This window comes from Anguilla anguilla, chromosome 7 (assembly GCF_013347855.1).
Source record: "Anguilla anguilla isolate fAngAng1 chromosome 7, fAngAng1.pri, whole genome shotgun sequence".
NCBI classification, from domain to species: Eukaryota; Metazoa; Chordata; class Actinopteri; order Anguilliformes; family Anguillidae; genus Anguilla; species Anguilla anguilla.
In genome coordinates this window covers 14,645,456-14,664,837 of record NC_049207.1, presented here as the reverse complement: position 1 = coordinate 14,664,837, position 19,382 = coordinate 14,645,456, and the positions used below count along the sequence as shown (strand labels likewise).

The 19,382-nt window shown below is 46.2% G+C and overlaps 1 protein-coding gene across 3 annotated transcripts; it reads left to right on the top strand.

Annotated features, from left to right (window-relative positions):
- Nucleotides 1–758: 758 nt before the first annotated feature.
- On the top strand, nucleotides 759–19,308 carry asz1 (ankyrin repeat, SAM and basic leucine zipper domain containing 1). Of its 3 annotated transcripts, none has more exons than XM_035426976.1 (13): nucleotides 759–894; nucleotides 1,664–1,769; nucleotides 3,385–3,507; nucleotides 6,167–6,278; nucleotides 10,364–10,475; nucleotides 10,738–10,872; nucleotides 12,034–12,149; nucleotides 12,405–12,477; nucleotides 12,675–12,731; nucleotides 13,459–13,571; nucleotides 15,895–15,997; nucleotides 16,401–16,514; nucleotides 18,850–19,308. In XM_035426976.1, exons 1-13 carry the CDS (start codon nucleotides 817–819, stop codon nucleotides 19,000–19,002), a joined length of 1,395 nt encoding a protein of 464 aa, XP_035282867.1. In that variant the 5' UTR covers nucleotides 759–816; the 3' UTR covers nucleotides 19,003–19,308. The 3 variants fall into 3 exon arrangements, with proteins under 3 accessions (XP_035282867.1, XP_035282868.1, XP_035282866.1); XM_035426977.1 differs by having other exon boundaries at nucleotides 15,892–15,988; XM_035426975.1 differs by having other exon boundaries at nucleotides 15,892–15,997.
- The last annotated feature ends 74 nt before the right edge of the window (nucleotides 19,309–19,382 follow it).

Below are 19,382 nucleotides of genomic sequence, written 5' to 3'. Positions count from 1 at the left end.
CTTCTGATGGATAGATTCTTCATAATTGTTTCATAAGTGAAACTCCAAGAACAGTGACATCAGAAGTAGTTTTCAATTTTTTTAATGTGTGAAGTATTTCTCGAAAGTTTGTCTTTGGATCCATATTATTCACCTAAATCTAAATATTATAAATTAATCATTTTAAATCGTTAAATGGGTATGCACCGTAATATCTCAGTGATTTATTGTAGACACTCACACCCTCACACATCGACGATTCTGCTTACAGTTTATGGTTCGGATATGCTGACTCCCTGGGGGAAAACTGTTCTGTCCCTGCACTCTGGGAAGTGTTCAGTGTAGGGGCCCCAAAAGCCTTCAGTGCTAAGATTACATACTGTAGGCTACCACTCCATAAACCTGGCAAAAGCAGTGCAGTTCACAGTGACAAACCCACACAGTTTGAAGGGCGCAACCATTTTCTAACCATCAAATTAGTGTGCCAGGTTTGATTGCATCCGCTATCCACAAAGGTTTGATAGCATCAGCAGCGTTTCTGTGATGTGACATATTCAAGAGCGAACTTCAACAGATGCGCGGCAAGATGGACAAAAAAAAAGAAAAAACCCCAAACCACATTATGTTATTTCTGTCTCGGTCGAAGCGCGCGGAGCCACTTATGTTATGTACGTCGCTTTGGATAAAAGCGTCTGCTAAATAAATGTAATGCAATAATGTGTGTTGATAAAGTTCTGTGGTTGACACCCGGTCGGAACCACGAATGACGGAATTCTATTCGTGACGTCAGTTCCGAAAAGACATGAGCCATGCATAGAGCGTACATTTAGTGGAGACATGGAGCAGCAAGGTTTTCCTGCTGGAGATGAAAGCAGTGACGACGAATGGGATCTTGGATATTCCAAGACACCTGAGGTGATTGAACATACATTGTGCAGGACAAGCAAGTTCTAAGCCACATACGTTAACGTAGACACGGTGAAGACAAAACTAGAGACAGCAAGTGCTAAGTGGAAAAGTCCCTTACCCGCTTCATTTAGCCTGCTGGTTAGCGACTTGTAGCGTTGCTTCGCCTTGTGACATGTTTTCTTATTTTACGCATTGCTTATTTGTAACCGTTGAATTATATCATTAAGATGTACTTGTTCAGTACAGCAAGGGTGCAATACTGTCATTTCACTGGGTAAACTCACAAATGCTCGAGGAGTTTGACCTTGTCGATCAAGGGCCTACACATAATAGCAGCCATCCTATCCAGCCAGTGTGTTCACTCCTTATTTTTAGCAGTTGGAGTTAATTTCAAAACCCTTGAATGCTTCTGTAGCATTCTATGTAATCACAACCATGATTATTCGAGTTCTATTTGTTCCCGGAGAATTATTACTTTTGTCGACGACAACAACAATAATAACAGCACATGCCAGCAGAGGGCAACCTGTTGCTTTTACCGATTTGCCTCTGCTATATTGACAGAAAACGAGCCAAAAAAATCACATTTTTTGTGAGAAATAATACATTTTTATGTGCTGTAATCTAAATAATGTGTTTGCTTTATTTGTCGGTTTAGTATATTAGAAATATACAACCTAAAAATCTAAATTGCTTATTCTGCATTACACTTCATCTACATTTATATAATAATGATTCTGTTGTGTGTGAATATGCTTTTGTTGTATGCTTTCAGAATTCAAATCTTTCTGTCCCTGGACCCAATGAAGATAGAGTGTCCACTTTGAAACGTGCCATTAACACTGGAGATGTGGAACTGGTTGAGCAGTTACTGGACAACGGTATACTTGAGCAAAGATGTTGGAGCTTCTAACAAGATACAAAAGTCACTTCATTCTGCACTAATTACATTATGCAGATGAAGTATTGCTATGGTTTTGATGGGAATCAATGGAGTTTATTTTACAACCTTTTCACAACTTGGCTATTCTACTCCAGCTGAGACTTTTTGGAATAAGTTATTCCATTAATTAATAATGCCTAGGCAGACAAGAAAATGTTCTGAGGAAAATTGGTCGGGGAATTTACCTTGCCAGATTGAATGACTTAATTTGTTCATGCTGTTATATTTTATTACACAACCAACAAATAGACTGGACAACTAGCTTGCTTCTAAGCTAGCTTTCAGTCTCATTGTTTTGCTTAATGCCTAAAACCGAACAAATCTTAATGTATTAATATATACATTAAGATTTGTTCAGTTGTCTCAATGCATTCAGTTCCCTGACTGACTATATTCATGACTACAACTTGCTGGCATTTTTTCAATTTCTATTATAATAGAAAATGTTGCTAGTTCCATTGGCATCATTGACTGGAGCCTTGTGGAAGGGTATCCCAATGGTAGCATCCCAAAGGTAGAGCATCACTAAACATGTAACAGATAGCATCATGAGAGGTGAATTACAAAGCTCAACATTTTTTTCCTGTTTAAGTTCAGGACTCCACCTCTCATCAGCCCTGTAAGTGTTCTTTGTGAGGTTTTTTTTTTTTAACCTGGCTATGGGTTGCATTGTTTATACTGCATTTAATCACACAGGCTTCTAAGTTTGATTTAGCAGGTAATTTAACACACTCTTTGTATGCCATATCTTAATTAATGTTACCAGTAAATAATAACATATTACCAGGTATTCCAGTTCAAACTATTATGGATGTGAAGGTTTAAATGTGGCTTATTTGCAAAATGCTTTTTCTTTGTCTAGATGACCATTCTATTTAGCAGATCAGCTGTGCCTTACTAATAAAGAGCTTAGCTGAACTGAAAATTGATACCTAATGTTCTCCCAGTACCAGGGCTAGGATGTGAGTGAGGGAGACTTCATGAACCCCAAAATGGGTGGAACTAAAAAGTGTTCCTGTTGACCAAATAATTTCAACCAGTCATAGCTTTCTGGCATGAAGAGAGCAGTCTTTTGATTGGTTTAATCAAGCCAGTAATTGATGCCACATTGTTGCGCCATCATTTATGAGGCTCTTGAAGATTCACCATCTTATTGTCAGTGGGATGCACAGTCCAGCCCTGGTTTTCGTACAGTTCCTTGGGAACAGCCTGTTCAGATGCAGCTGACCTCAGGCAGTTCATCTTGGCGATTCAGTAATCTACAACAATCAAGAACCTTTATGGTCATTTCAATAGATCTTGCTGGGAATGTCTTACTGCTTGCACACATGCTATAGCATAAAAAAAATCAGGTTCATGTTAACTTTTAATCTAAAATGTAAAAAGTTAAAAGGATTTGTTCCAGTCAGACGCAGGCCCTGTGAATGAAGCCCGCAGACAGAGGCTAATCCCCTAGCAGGATGAATTGGGCTAGTGTGTTATGATAACGGCTGTCATCATGAGGCGCTTTATCCTCCACTGATTGCCTGCCCTGACCCCTCTGCACACTGCAGGCATGGACGTGGAGTCTCGTCTGGGGTTTGAATGGACTCCGTTGATGTGTGCTGTCCACGTTGCCAATTATGAGTTGGCAAAGTTACTGCTGGACCGGGGAGCCAGTGCAAACTTCAGCAGAGGTGAGACTTCAATTGGACTTTGTTTGGTACTTTAAAACAGATTCTGGGTTACTCACTGGGTAAAGCGACACCTGTGCTATTAACTTCAAGCTGGCATGAGCGGTGGGTTGGCAGGATGAAACATAAAATATGTTCCAGGTTAGTTCATACCACAACAATGTCAGTGGAAGGGATAGTGGAGAGGTCTGGATCAGGTGACTCAGGAGGAAGTCAGGAGCTAGTGACTATGAACTACAATTAGTAAGTCCTGGATTTTCTTTTGCCACTGCGTGTTAAATGTTCTTATGCATAATTAATTTGAAGCATTAACAATTTTGAAAACTATTGTAGTGATTATTTAATCAGTTAGTCTTATTTAATGTTCTTGTAATGTATTGTTCCTTGTAATTACACATATTTCAATGCCATTTGAAAGGCAGTGGTGTGGTATGTGCATGGTACTTTATTGAAACACAGCTCGACATATGGTGGATGGTAAATTATGGATTTTTTTCTCTGCCATGACTATTTAAAGCTGAAGAGGGAGCTGTTAGCTCTCTGGCCTGAGGCTGACCTCTGCCTGACCCTGTACAGTGTTAAAGATGAGGTCTTTAAAGTGGTCCTACTTTATTGTGTAATAGAACAGTGCTTCTCAACCCTGGTCCTGGGGACCTATTGCGTATGCTGGTTTTTTCTTTTCAACCATAGGCAACCATAGTAACAAGCTCTGTGGTGTAATGAGCTGCCAGTTGTTCTTAATTAGACACTAATTGTTTTTAATGTGATTTTTTAAATTTAATTGAAGGATGATTTACCTTCTTAAAGCCACTTGCTGGCAATGTATGCTTTAAAAATAATATATGTCCCATATTCACATCCCTAGAATTCAATCAGTCAGTCACATTCAATCAGTCAAACCAACTTATGCTTTCATTTACTGTACTGTATGTACTATATGGCTTATAATTCCATTTGAAAGAGGTTCCATTTTTAATTGACGCAGTTGCAAACTGGCAGGTGAAATCAGTTGGCTCCCATTTGCTGAGAGTGTGGAAACTTGAAACCATCTGTGTAAAAGGAATGGAGTTTACTGACAGCAAATGACCAAACCTTCATTGTGTTCAAATAAGTGCAACCAAACAATTATGGTAGAACTTAAACACATTTTCAACAACAATTTTAATTGATCAAGAGATCAAAACCAGCATACAGTTTGTAAAGGAGGATTGATGCATCACATGATCAAATGGCTAGACCAGATCGCCTTTGGGGTTGGTTGCCATTCCACAGAAATGCTTTTTTCTCAGTGCCTCCATTGTAACATGTTGTTTTAATTTCACCTGCCATGTTGCTTAATTAATCTCGAGTGCTTCCTCTTCAGCCGACTTTGTTTACTAAATAACTGTCATATAAACGGAGGAAATATTTGAAATATCCATCACTATGGTCCAGACTGTTCTTTCAGACTTTACTTCCATTCTTGTTTCTCTTTAAAAAAAAAATGACCGCAAATGAAGGCATCTGTTGGCCTCAGTGAAATGCAATGAGAAGTGGGTGGGGCTTAAGGTTTTTAGGGGGGTACGTATCCCCCGTCGCTGGTGGGCAGAGCTGACAGCGGTGAAAGGAAACGATCAAATCAGAGAAGGAGCTGCGGCCGCTTCCCGCCGCGCTTCCTGGCCGGAGCGGCGGGAGGCGGGAGAGCGGTGGCGTGACTGATGAGGCCGGCCGTCGCCCTGTCAGCTGGTTTATTTTCCCAGTCCGCCTCGGACACAAACTCCCTGGCGGACCCGCCGCTCCGTGCCCGTGCGCGCGGTCGCGGCCAGAAGCACGTGCCGGAGCGGGTTCCATCGCCGCGGTCTCTTATCGTGCACAGCAGCGCCGAGCCGCTTTGCAAGTTCCCCTTTAGCTCCCGCGAGCAGCGTTTATCTTCCCTGTGCCGGACAGGTAAATGTTTGCACATCGCCCATCGGATTGTACGCCTGTTGATGTTTGTGATTAAGTACATAGATAGTGACGTGTCTGAGGTCAAAGGAGCCGTGCTTTGTGTACTGTGGATGTAGCCAGACGTGGCCGTGCTGGGAATAGATTCCCATGGTTAAGCGCAGTGCAGAAATTGCAGTATCCTCTGTTGTATGGCCCTCGCTGAGTTGTCACCAGCATGATAGATTTCCTCATGCGGACGTTAATGTCCTCCAGCCTGATGTAGGTTTCTGAGTTTGATTCAGTACTGTATGTGTCGCATTCCACTGAAGGGCACCTTGGGCTGTTATCTAAAGATCACTAGTTTAATCATTAGTGGTTATCATTTATCTTGTCATCTGCATCTAATGAGTGTGTTTTCTGGGAAAAATTGGTATGTGGAAATGATCTCAAGGGAATGTGTGCTGTTTGACATCCAAAGTGCTGTGCACAGCCAGTAATTCCCCCCTCATAAGGTTTTATAAACTCTTCATACTCCATGTCTAACCAAATACATTCAAAACACCTTCTGTTATACCTCTTTTCCTCTCATTGACCCACTTTAGGGGTCTGTGAAGAGAAACTAACTCCAGGGATAACTGATCCACTACTGTTCTGCCTTTGGATTAGTTCTAGTTCTAGACATGTATTATTTGTTGTATTCTAAGCTGAAGGCCTCATCACTGGTAACTCTGTAAGGGTTTCTTGTTTGGACCTGCAGATCAGTACACAGTGCTAATGGCAGCTTGCACTGCCTCTGCTGAAGAGGACAATATCGCCAGGTGTGTGGAGCTGCTGCTGTCCAGGAATGCAGACCCGAATGCCTGTAACAAGTAAGAATCTCATCCTCCTCACCCTCGTGTCTGTGAATGCGCGTGTCAGTCTGTTTCTGTCTCTCAGCTCGTTTGTGTCTGGCAGTAATCAGGAGGATGAGACCGATGTAATCTGACATTACTATAAGCAGATGTCACAGCGCATTGCTCATGTTGAAATTTGTGACGGGGTATTTCAGAGATCACATTTAAAATCATGAAATGCTTGTTGCGGCTCATAGAGAACTGTCGTCCTCATTAAAAACAGCAGTTGCGGCAGTGTCGCCCTCCTCTGTAGTCTATTAACAGTTACGTGGGTCGTGGTCATAACCTGGGCACAGGTGCCAGGCAGGAGTTGGACAGGCTTGGTGCAGGAAGTCTGGACCGCGGTACAGCCCCGAATCAAACCGCAGCCGGCTGGAACGTCCTGTGGTGACGCCTTTCCTGCGCACAGACCCCCGCCGAGACAGACGAACAACAAACGGGCGGCGGGGCCGGCGGAGCGCGAGGCGGGGCCCCGGCGCCTCCCGCACACCGGCCCCCGGGGGCCCGGGGACCAGGCCCGCTCCAAACAGACCGGCCTGGAACCATTTAGCGCTGTCATCGTCCGCGGACATTTCTCACGGCAAGCGATGTGTGAAGTTCCCCCCCCCCTCCCCCCCGTGACGCCGTTTCGCTCTCTCCGCCGTCGGGACGGGCCGGAGCGCACGTTTCCGACGGCCGCGCCGCTTCGGTAGGGAATCGATTTTTTTTTTTTCTCCCTCCTCTCCAGACAAAATATTTGGAGAACAGTGAGTAAATCCAGAGGGATGTGGAGGGGTGCGATGGGGTCTGCCGAGCCGCACCGAGAGGCCCGCCCTGTTTGCGTGTTTGTGTGTTTAGCCGGCCGTGCGCACTGTCTGTGTTTCCATGCGTCCTGAGGTAAACACATGCTGCACGTACCGGGAGGCCAGATCGCCTCACGTGCTAAATGTGTTGCAACGATCTGTTAATAATACCGTGTCACTTGTGCAGCTGTGCCTCAAAAAAAATGTGTCCATTTATTTATTTTTTTATTTTTTTACTAAAAGCCTCGTTTGTGCAGTTTTAGTTACACGAAAACTGTACGGGAGAAAAGTCCTCCATCTAGTCCTACTTTGCTTGTCATTTTCACGTGTGTAGTACATTTATTCGGAAAGAAACAGTTTGAATGTGCGCGTCAGGGAAAGGCTGTGAAAGATAAAGGAAACAGTCCTGGAATGAGCAATCTTTCCGGTTTATTCACAAGGCCCAGGGCTCTGTCCGACACCGCACATTTGCGGTGACGTGGGAGCCGTTTGTTTTCTTTCATTGACGCAATATTGATTACCCTGCTGTATGGTTGCCAGATCAGCCAACGTTTCCTCTCCCCCTTCAGAGGTGCATTCCTGCAAGCGGCCTTGTAGCCTGAGTTTTACGCACCATGTCCACACTGATGTGAGTAGCGGGGCGGTGGGGTGGGTGCCCTGGGAAAGCCGGGGCTATTGGGGCGGTGAATGTCACCCTGCGGCCGGTGCCGGGACTGTGCCGGAGCAGGTGCAGGACACACACCTGTGCGCTGTAAAGGTGTGCTCGTATCCAGGGCTCCTCTGGGAAAGGGCGCCTTGCATACGTGATGATTGGCTGAAAGGTATCTCCGCGGTGACAAACGCGCGGTCGCTGATTTATTTCTCTCAGCTGCTATTTGTCACCGCTGACTTCACACGTCCCTCTCAGATAAAGACAGTCCCGGAACGGTGGGAAGGGGACGTGAGAAATGCCTCCTTTCCCTGTCTTCACGAAATCTTTATGCTTCGGATCGATAGGAATCACGCCTTTTCAGTTTTGCAACTTTCTCTCCCAGGCTGTTAGAGCATCAGTCCATAAATCCTATCTGGACCATATAGTTTGTGTGTGCTCAGGGTGGCCAGGTAAATCGTTTTACAGGACTGGTTAGATATATGTTCTTCATGGACTTCAGTTCCTGGCTCGTGGAGGTGAAGTACAGCATTAATTAGAGATGCTGGATACCTTTTTTGTGCCCTGAACCTGTTTGCATGTGTTGTGCATGCATGTGAGTCCATATTTGTGTGTATCCTTATATGTTGGGGAGTAGTTTAACTAATGTGGTGAAATTACATTTTGCTGCAATTTGCTGGTGGTTCAACTACATTCGGATCTGTGTAGTGGTTGTAGTAGCTAATTACTTATTTGTCATTTTCAGATTAGCCAATCAGACTACCAACCAGTTTTGGCTCTACAGTGTTTTTTTTTCCCCAGACCCATTTGACCAAATGCCTCCTCCTCTCTCTCTTTTTTCCCCTCTAATCCTGATTGGTGAGAAGCACTCCACTCCATTGTAGTTGCCAAAAAGTCATCTGCCAATTGGCATACATTGCTGGGTCTCCCTGCTGAGGCATTGCTCGCACCCACGTCATGTCTGGGGAACATGATAATGATCGGTTTTTTTTTTCATTTTTTTTTTTTTTTTTTTTTTTTACAAAGTAGAACCACATTGTAGTTCAAAATGAACTACATTTTTTGAGTAACTGTAGTTTCACAAGCTTCATTTCTCTTTGGGGTAGCTTGGCTGTAGTTCAGCTACTTTCGGTGCGAAGTAATTGGTGGCTTTCAGAGTAGTTTCCCCATACGCTTTAAGAGTGGTTTCCTCAACACTGTGTGCTTGTGTTATGCGTGTGTGTACATCCATACGTGTGCGCGTGTGTGTGCATGTGCATCCGCATGCGTGTGCCTGTGTTGTGCACGCTTGTGGATCCGTATGTGTGCACGAATGTTTTACCATTCTGTGTGTACTAAATGTAAAAGTAAAACCTTCTTTTCAGCTGCTCTGTAGGTATTTTTGTCAGTATTGTGAAAATGAAAACACTTGAACTGCCCTGGTTAAACGCAACGCATTTTTTAGACTCAATGGGCCTCATTCACAAAACTTTTCTTAAATTATTCTTACATTTGTTCTTAAAAATGTTCACACAAAAAAACAATATGAGATTCATGACGCATGTTCAGACCTTTGTTTTTGTGCATATCCCAGTTGTATGAGATTATGAATGCTGGCAGATTGTAGATTTTATGCGCAATCCTGTTCATGTGATTTGTATTAGGAAACAGCCATGAGCAAATACAGATAAGAAAAAAATAATGAATGCCAAAATGTTCTTGGAAACCTTCTAATACGCAGTTTATGATCAAATGTGATCGTGCACACGTCGTGAATGAGGCCCAATGTCAGTTTTCGTGTGAATCACGTGATCATCCGGATGTCCCATGATTCTGTTTTATAACTGAGCCCAGGCAGTTGAACATGGGTTTAAATGTGTTGCTGCCTCTCATGCAAATTTAAGGCTTCCAGAAAACCCAGCTGTCAAGTCTGTCATAATTTCAACACTGGATGGAGGAACTACAGTTGCAGATCTTATTCTGAAGATTGAGAGGGAATAAGGAATCCACAGTCCCTCTCAATCTTCTGCCTCATTCCAGGCACCTAAGGCTAGTCTTGCCTTACTGTTTAGTTCAGTGCCCCTTTGTAAGTAGTATATTGGTTTGTGTTATTATTCATGTCATGTCATAATTTAAACACTAGATGGAGGAAGTACAGTTGCAGTTCTTAGTCTGGCTAGCAGAGCTGGATTTGGGCAACACCACCCTCTAGTGGACTATCCACAATACAGGTCCTGTAATTAGCCCCTGATTCAGGAGCTGCCCGATTTCCATTTGACTTCATACGTAAAAGCGTATGCATACCATTCAGATCGATATATTTTATTCAGTCATGGTGTATTACCGTAGTTACTTGCTGGTTAAGTTTTAATAAAGAGAGTGAAAGATATGGATAGCACACCTATTCTACTCCTAATATCCCTGTGAATGTGGTGGTGGTGTATGGCACAGTTGCTTCCATAACTGGCCATAGCATTGAGCAGGTAGGGAGGGCTTCAGTGGGATTAATCTGGTACCAGCTGCATACTTTGCATTTAGAGCACCTAGCTATTTATTGCAGTTATGGGCAGTTGAGAGTAACAGTGTGGTCATCACTCAGGGCTTCTGTAAGGCTGTTTCATTGGCGGGGAATGATGTCTTTTCATTGGCAGATCCCATATGACCTCGCTGATGCTGGGAGCCAGGGACGGATACAGTCAGGTGATTAACCAGCTGGTTTCCCACGGAGCTGAAGTCAACACCCAGGATGCCAACGGATACACGGTACAAGGCAGCATTTGTCGGTTTATTTATCCTTTATTTAACCAGGTCTGTCTCTTTTTCAGGGGAGCCCTGGCCCAATCCATAGTTTTTTTGATGCTCTCAACAGCTGTGACACACAGAAACGACCAATTGAAATCTTTTTGCTGCAGTGGTGTGTCTAGGTGGTGATGATTTCCTGTCCCAACTTCCTATTCTGGAGACAGAGAGAGAGAGAGTATTAATGGAGTATTATTAATCATTGACCGTAATGCTGAACACTCAGGCCCTGGCTATGGCTGTGCAGTATGGGAAAGAGGAGGCTGTGTTGAAGCTGCTGCAGCTCGGAGCCGACAAAACCATCAAGACCAAAGCTGGGAAGAATGCAGCAGAACTGGCGGACATGTACAAGCGGCCTCAGGTGACATACTGACCCCTGGAGGAGATCCCCTGTCACTGCACTCCATAGGACTTTACCTCCACACTCCTCAGTTTTATTTTATGTACTCATGTCAAATAGAGCAAGTTGACTGAACATCTGTGTGTCTGAGTTATAAAGGGTTCATTTTGGCATGGGAAATCTTTACTTCCCATCCTTGGTTCTCTAGACAAACTCAGCTGAGCTGGATCAAGGTTTGACTGAGCCTTTAAATATTAATTTGGGTGACTCAATTTAAGCTCTAAATTATGTGTGAGCAAAATGTGTTTTAGGAGATTTTGTCTTCTACAGTTTGTTATATCTGTCCCTTGTGGCACCTTTCTAAATGCATTGCTTTTGATTAGGGAAATTGTATAACAATAGAATAGTTTCATAACAAATGAATATTTGAACAATTCAGAATTGGCACTCTGTTGTTAAAACTCTGTGGTTAACTCTGTGAGTACCAACACACCTCCACAAAAGCACTTGGAACAGTGAACTGCCAAGCAGTGATAAACCCAGAGTGGCATTCAAGTTAAAGAGTTAATTAAAAAGTGTGTGCTAAAAAGCATATATATAGACCCTTGAAAGCAATGCAATTAAGAACTTAATTAATTACCTGCACACTGTATTTAATTTCATATAGAAATTTCAAAATGCTGTTTCATAATATACAGACTCCTGCAGTCAAAGAGTCTATCTGCACTCTCTTTAGTCCTCCACTGCACATGATGTCCTAAAATGTGCAGGATCCACAGTCCGTGCTCCCTCTCAAACTTGTGGTTCATTCCAGGCACTTAAGGCTAGTCTCACTTATATATATATATATATTTCAGTGTGCCCCTTTGTAATTGTATATAGGCTTGTATTATTATTCATTGTTACAGGAAATTAAGTATAAATCAAATTCAGTAGCAGTGTCCCATCTATGCACAAAGTAGAATGACACAAAATATAGCAAGCCACCACACAAAATAAACTGGGAAAGAATTAGCTCTGGTTTATGGTTGGCATTTGACTGGAATAATAAAATGTTTTGGAAAATTTAATTTGAATTAGATTGTTAATATGATTGTTTTGCTGAGGGAAGTGGGATCCAGATGCAATGCTGTAGTGAGTGAAACAGTGAGCAGTCTGATCCTTGATGATCTTCACTTCCAGATCTCCAGGATCTTGGCTTCACCGGGGGATCCCAGAGGGAGCGGGGAAGTTCTGTCCAAGGAAGAGACGCTCTTCAAGTTCTTTAAACAGAATCCTGAACCGCCCACAACCACAAGGTGAACTACGATTACTTGTAATGAAAGCATGGTCACTATGCTTATGCTTCAAGGAACAGTGCTGTAGTGGCATCTGGTGGCCGTGAGTGATGACAGCAGCTGTGAATGTGTTTTTGGTCTTGTACTATGAATAAGTGAAAAGCACTTTGGGTTCAGTGATTACATTTTCAGGTAGAAGTAAACTGTTGTGTCAGTTTTCACGACATGAATATTTGCAGTTGTAACTCTGTGTGTCTGTGTTTGTCTTTGCTCCAGTTCTGATAAACTCTGTGACATTGAGCTGCTTCTGCATGGCCTGAATCTGGAATACCTGTCCGATATTATGCTTGTGAGTTCCATCCCCCACTGTCGTAGAGAACTGAATTAATTGTTCTGCATCTACTGTAGGTGAATATGTTTATTGCATATTGAGTGCAGCAATGTAGAATGATGTCTATCCCTGTTTAAGATCACTTGTTGAAGATCTTGTCATTTAGATTTTGTTTATTACTTGGCAGAATTTCAGAAAGCCCTTCTCTTACACAGGAGAATGACATTACCTGGAATTACCTGTCCACGATGGAGAAAGAAGATTTTGAAAAGGTGAAGGCATTTAAAGCAGTTCTTAACTTCATTAAGAGATATTACCTCAGTTCCTTAAGAAGCCAGTCACTCTTGGCAGTTTGTTAGTGAAAGGGCCACAAGGCAAGTAGCATGCTGTGTTGCTCAACTTGATATCTGTTTAAAAATACCAGTCTGTTCAGTACTACGTGTCTTCCAGTGGCAATCACACACTCATATATGAGGTCCACATAGTGCTACATAGATCATCTGTTCTTCCCTGCAAGAGGTTTATATTACTCATGTCTCTGTCCCTGTGTCTGTCTTTAGGCATAGCAGCTGTCCGTTGAAACAGTGACCTGTGGCACAGCTTTCCTGTTAAAGGGACAAAGCGAAACTTAATCAGTTCTAATGATGAGACTCACTAAGCCTTTTCACCCTGATCACATGACCTGAGTGTATAGCAGACATCATATACTGAGGACCAGATTTTAAACTGTTGATGCTTTTTTTCTGAAATGATCCTTTTTCTAGGGTGACAGCCAGAGTAAACAAAGCCTCATTAATCACCCACAGACATACAGAGAGTAAACGCTGTGCCCAGGTTCTATTGAACATACTATAATCGTAATACAGCGACAGTGTAAAAGAATATAAACTGCATAGATACACTCAGATTCCTACCATGTGGTTGATCCTTCATATAGTAGATTGGTACATTAGTTGATGCCAAACACTGTCTGAGTTTTGGGGAACTGTGACTCCACAGATCGGCATTACAGACCTTGAGGACCAGAGGAAGGTCATGTCCGCGGTGCAGGAGATGCACTTGGACAGAGTGGACATGGACACCTTCACCCGCCTGGACAACATTGACAGCAGGTACCCAACAAATAAGTCTGCAGAGCGCCTTCCGTACGAACCCAAAGTCATCTATGGCGACTCATTAGAGTCTGCGAGCAGTTTCAGGCACGTAGCGGTGGTGTAGCCTCCCTCGCTGCAGCTCTGCGTCAGGTACCGCTACCCGCCAGTCTGAACTGGTATGAGACGACTCATGCACAAACGCAGAGCGGAAACAGCGGGCGGTTCTGACAGGCGTCGTGCTGTCGGAATCTCTCTTCTCAAAGGGGACGGGGGGGGGTGGCAGGCGGCGCTCCCCGCCGTCGCCTGCCCCCGTTTCTCTCTGTTAAGCACACCGAGGTCCCCAGAGGTGCGTAAGACTGGCAGAACGGGGCCAGCTGAACACACGACTGGGGGAAAGGGTAGGAGCAGCACATCCCCCACCGGCTGGCATAATTCATCCCGTCTGAATGTCATTAATGGTGTTTTGACATTTTCATATGCGCTAACTGCCTCCTGCTCGAAGCGGTGCGTATTTGAAACAGTCCATTCTGTGAACGTGCCAACACACTATTTATCTCTCTGATGTCGGCTGCATGTGCAGTCGATGTCAGCACTAAGTATCTGTTCATTAATGAAATGCAAGTAGAACAAAGTTCCAAGGATTTTTCTTTTGCTGTGACATGTTTAACTGCATGTTGGCATTTATCAGTTTGGCAATTGCTTCATGCATACAGTACTCGTGGTCTGTAGTTCTGACTTTAGAACCTTGTCTGTGACTTTTTGTATGAGCCCTTCCTATGGCGGGCCTGTCCGATCAGGGGGCTGCCTTTTATTTGCATGTCCCAGCAGGGGGCACACATTTTAACCGTGGTGCTAACGTGGGGCACCCTTTTAGAACGCAGCTCTGTCTCCTCCAAGCGCAATAAATGGAAAGAGCTTCTCTGTCCGTAAAGCTATAATGTGTTTCAGGATCTAGTGGTTTTCACATCATGCGAGGAAGGGAGACGTTGCTAAAACGGTCCCTTAAAAAAAATTAATCGCGGAATTAAATCACATAAACGGGCGGGGAGGAACGCCCCCCTCTTTGGCGGCGGGACCTCGGCCCTCTCCTGGAATGTGACCCCCCGATTGGACGGGCAGACATGTTTACGGGGCCCCGCGCCTCCACGGTTTACCCGCTCCGAATACACATGTCAGCGCCGACCCCCCGGCCGATCGCTCATTCGGTCAGAGAAAAACTAACAGAGGGAAGGGCCGGCCTCGCCCCGACCGCCGCGCGGGAGATAGTAACTCCAGGCCCGCTGACACTGTTTACCTCACTGACTGACAGTGTTGAAGCAAGACCGGGCTGCCGCTGGAAATGTACTGTTAAGATAACACTATCAATATCGCTGTGGCAGAGTGTCTGTAATGGTTCTGACACGCGAGGTGATAAGTAGGAAGCGGGCTCTTTTTTTTTTTTTTTTTAAGGGGGGAGCTCGAGGAAGGGCGCACTGCCGAAAAAACCGTCCGTAAAACGTTAGGAGTTAAACGCATCTCATCCCCCACAGTGAACAGCATGAAGGGCCAGAGCTACGGAGTGCAGTAAACGGAAGGGGTGGGCGTGGGGATATTGATTAACAAGTAAAACGCCTCCTTTGTGAATTTATTTTGTGTAAGTGTGAATTTTCTGCTTCACAATGAGTGGAGGAGTGCAGTATTTATCTGTCCCAGAGCAGCGCCATTGAAGACTCGTGAGACCGTTCCACTGCTGTGCGACAGCTGCCTGTCTGTGCTAGACATGCTCTTTATGCAAATAGTGTGCTATTAATCAAAGGTAGCCTATTAGCTCCTAAAGAGCTATTGAAACTGTTTTAGACAGGTTTTGTTCTCTAAGGGCAGGGTGGATTGGACTGCATCTCACCTGGCCTTACCCCGCTGTGTTTGTAGGGAGTTGCTAGGTGTGTTCTGCTTCATTTACCACAATGTTATTGGCATTGTTAGTTAGCGATAGCCCTGCTCGGCCCATCTCTCCACCTGGCAAACCCAGACTGCATGCACAGAGAGACAGTTACTGTACACTCGACAGGCCAGCTCACCTGCAGTACCAGTTTTATTATTCACACTACAGGGCTATCACTGATTACAGGAGCCTCCAGTAGGAGCCTGGCATTTCATTAGGAGGCACTAATACAGATCAGATTCGAGGATTCTTAGCCAACTTAAATCTAGTCTAATCTAACCTTCCCAGATTAAGCCTGTTATGTCTGTTTTTTTTCATGTTTGAAATTTTAATGGTTGTAAAAATGAAACTTGTCTAATGGTCTTTTTTCATCAGTGTACTTATCTCTCTGTGCCGTCTAATTCCCTGGCTTTTCAGCAGCGAGGAGCTGTACAACTTCCTGATTAGCCTCCGCCAGCAGTGCTGCTACCTGACAGAGACGGTCCAGGACGTCATCAACAGGTTTCCCAAGCAGGTCTCTGAGGTACCGCCTGCCGCGGAGGAACCGCGCCGATAGATCAGCTCGGGAACACGCCTCGCAGTCGCCCTGCCACCCCATTTAATTACACTTAATAGCTTTGGCATTAAATGAGCATTAGCTGCAACAATAGGCGTAATTAGCGCTTCCTGAGCTGTAGCTGCGCTTTCTGTAGAAGCCCGAACATGTTTCACGCAGAAGCGCTGACGTGCTTTATGGTGCTTGCTTGCCTCGACAGTTCTTCGAGTGTTGAGGTAAGCGTATATTTCCCGCAGACGCATAAATGGTCCTTGCAGGAGCATTCACATAATCTCCGGCACAAGTGTTAATGTGTCTCCTGCGGAGGTGTTAATGCGTTTCCTGTGGGAGCGTTTGGCGTGTGTAACGGTGCGTGCTCGGCCTTCGACAGCTCGTCCTCACCTGGGACCCCAAGCAGGACTCGCAGTCCATCTGCGCCGACCTGGTGACCCAAACCGCCAACCTGCAGAAGGAGGTCACCTGCCTGAGGAACCTCCTGACCAAGGTAATCCCCCCTGTGACCGAGCCACAGCCCCGCCCACGCCACGCTCTCACGGGCCTGTGGGAAGGGGGGGGCGTGCTGGGGCGGGCGGGGGCTTACTGTCAGCGGGGGCTGATGGGAAGCGAGGAGTAACGGGGGGGCGCGAGGGGGTCTGCAGCCGACAGCGGCGACGTTAACAGCCCATAAGTCAGCCCCGACCCGCCCGCCGCGTGACAACGTCCCGTCGGAGAGGCGCGTCCGGGTCGGCGTCCGGGTCGGCGCGCGGCCGCGGCGGTGTCAGGCGCCAATCGGGACGGAGGCCATGTGGAGGTCTGGCAGCGCGCCAAGGAGCGCGGGGCTCCGTAGAGACCTCAATGTTATCCCCAATCTAAAGCAGACGCGCTCGTTTATCTTATCTCTCCCTCTCGCCTCGGGGAGCCGCGGTGGCCCGGCCACGAGGCAGCTCCTGCCCTGCCAGTCCAGCGACTCACCCAGGACCGCGGCTCTGACACTGCGGCAGTCTGAGGGGAGCCTGGCTATAACGCTGCGGCAGTCTGAGGGGAGCCTGGCTATAACGCTGCGGCAGTCTGAGGGGAGCCTGGCTCACCCAGGACCGCGGCTCTGACACTGCGGCAGTCTGAGGGGAGCCTGGCTCACCCAGGACCGCGGCTCTGACACTGCGGCAGTCTGAGGGGAGCCTGGCTCACCCAGGACCGCGGCTCTGACACTGCGGCAGTCTGAGGGGAGCCTGGCTCACCCAGCACCGCGGCTCTGACACTGCGGCAGTCTGAGGGGAGCCTGGCTCACCCAGGACCGCGGCTCTGACACTGCGGCAGTCTGAGGGGAGCCTGGCTCACCCAGGACCGCGGCTCTGACACTGCGGCAGTCTGAGGGGAGCCTGGCTCACCCAGGACCGCGGCTCTGACACTGCGGCAGTCTGAGGGGAGCCTGGCTCACCCAGGACCGCGGCTCTGACACTGCGGCAGTCTGAGGGGAGCCTGGCTCACCCAGGACCGCGGCTCTGACACTGCGGCAGTCTGAGGGGAGCCTGGCTCACCCAGGACCGCGGCTCTAACACTGCGGCAGTCTGAGGGGAGCCTGGCTCACCCAGGACCGCGGCTCTAACACTGCGGCAGTCTGAGGGGAGCCTGGCTCACCCAGGACCGCGGCTCTGACACTGCGGCAGTCTGAGGGGAGCCTGGCTCACCCAGGACCGCGGCTCTAACGCTGCGGCAGTCTGAGGGGAGCCTGGCTCCCCCAGGACCGCGGCTCTGACACTGCGGCAGTCTGAGGGGAGCCTGGCTCACCCAGGACCGCAGCTCTGACACTGCGGCAGTCTGAGGGGAGCCTGGCTCACCCAGGACCGCGGCTCTGACACTGCGGCAGTCTGAGGGGAGCCTGGCTCACCCAGGACCGCGGCTCTGACACTGCGGCAGTCTGAGGGGAGCCTGGCTCACCCAGGACCGCGGCTCTGACACTGCGGCAGTCTGAGGGGAGCCTGGCTCACCCAGCACCGCGGCTCTGACACTGCGGGACTCTGAAAGCAGTGCGGGTCGTCTGCGGTCGTGATTCGTCTACACTTTAGTCCTCAACCACCACACGGACCAGGTTACACAAAAATTTAAAAAATACCCAGAGATGACCTCTGATGACCTTGATTTAAAAAAAATTATGAACCTGAACTAATTTTAGTTGTGAAAGAAGCCTAGTACTTTGTCTTATCCTCAGAGTTTTATGGTAGACGAACCATCCCCACAATGTGCCGTGTATAAAATTAAGTTTTGTTTATCCAGTCACCCGCCTTGATATTTTAAATTTATTTTTTGCACCTGCCGCATTAATTTTTTTTTTTTACTCTAGCGACACCGTAAATTGACGACAGGCATGTAAACTACAACTGAAAATAAGATCATTTGATGCCAAGTACAACAGAATGAAAGCCGTGACTGCGGAGAGGCTGTGCTCTGAACATTCGTAGTTTATCCTGTGGCATTAAGCGAGGGGCAGCGTTTAAGGATGCTGTTTAGGTCATGCAGACAAAGTGCTTATCCATCGGCTGAAACGTGGCTTAGGGCAGAGATTTGAGGAGGACTGGAAACATTTTATCTGCGCAAGATCGGGCATGTCATCTGCCAGTGGGAGGTGCATGTACACCAGCACTTCTCTTAATTCAAATAATGATCTACTTAAACAGAGCTGACTGAACTGTACTTCCCAGCTTTTGGGTGGGAGGGGGGGGAACTGGTATAATCCAGTTAGGATTAGGGGAGCCCTGAATTAGGTCATTATTTTCACTGGAGAGATCTGTGACCGAGTGTAATTCCCACCCTCACCTTTTCCGTTATGATTCTGCTCCAAGATGAACAGCTTCGAGGACCCCTGTCAGCTGCCCCTGCCCGGTTCCCACGGAAACTGGAAGAGAACAGCCCTTAAGAGCCTGGGGCTGAGCATGCTGGGAGCTGGCCTTCTGTTGCTGCTCTCGCAAGCCAAGAACCCCAAACTCATCCCATAGATTGATTCTGTTTTCTTTTTTTGGGCCCAGAATCCTTGGCCAGTGTTCCTCGTTTAGCATGTTCTTAAGGAGCAAATCTCGCTTTTGAATAAAAGTAATAATAATAATAATAATAATAATATAATTCTAGAGCCACTATATGTTGATTTATTCAGTTTGTTGTTATTCATCAATTTTTTTTTTTACTTTGATTTTTAGGAGTAGTGTGCTTACACAAAAAATAGTTCGAAAATGTTTTTCATTTGAACTGGTGAAAGTCACTTACCAGCTTTTGGTTAAATAAAAACCTTGGTTTACTCAGCAACATTTTCTGTGTTATGTGAAATTTATTTACCGATAGTAGTTTCAGATCAATGTTACAATTTTTAAATGAGGAAGAC

Bases quoted from the DNA above. Each gene is read 5' to 3' on its own strand.
- asz1 (XM_035426975.1), top strand. From the start codon at position 817: ATGGAGCAGCAAGGTTTTCCTGCTGGAGATGAAAGCAGTGACGACGAA. The intron at 6,279-10,363 runs GTAAGAATCTCA...TTTCATTGGCAG, and splicing joins GACCCGAATGCCTGTAACAA to ATCCCATATGACCTCGCTGA. The intron at 13,572-15,891 runs GTACCCAACAAA...CTGGCTTTTCAG, and splicing joins CTGGACAACATTGACAGCAG to CAGCGAGGAGCTGTACAACT.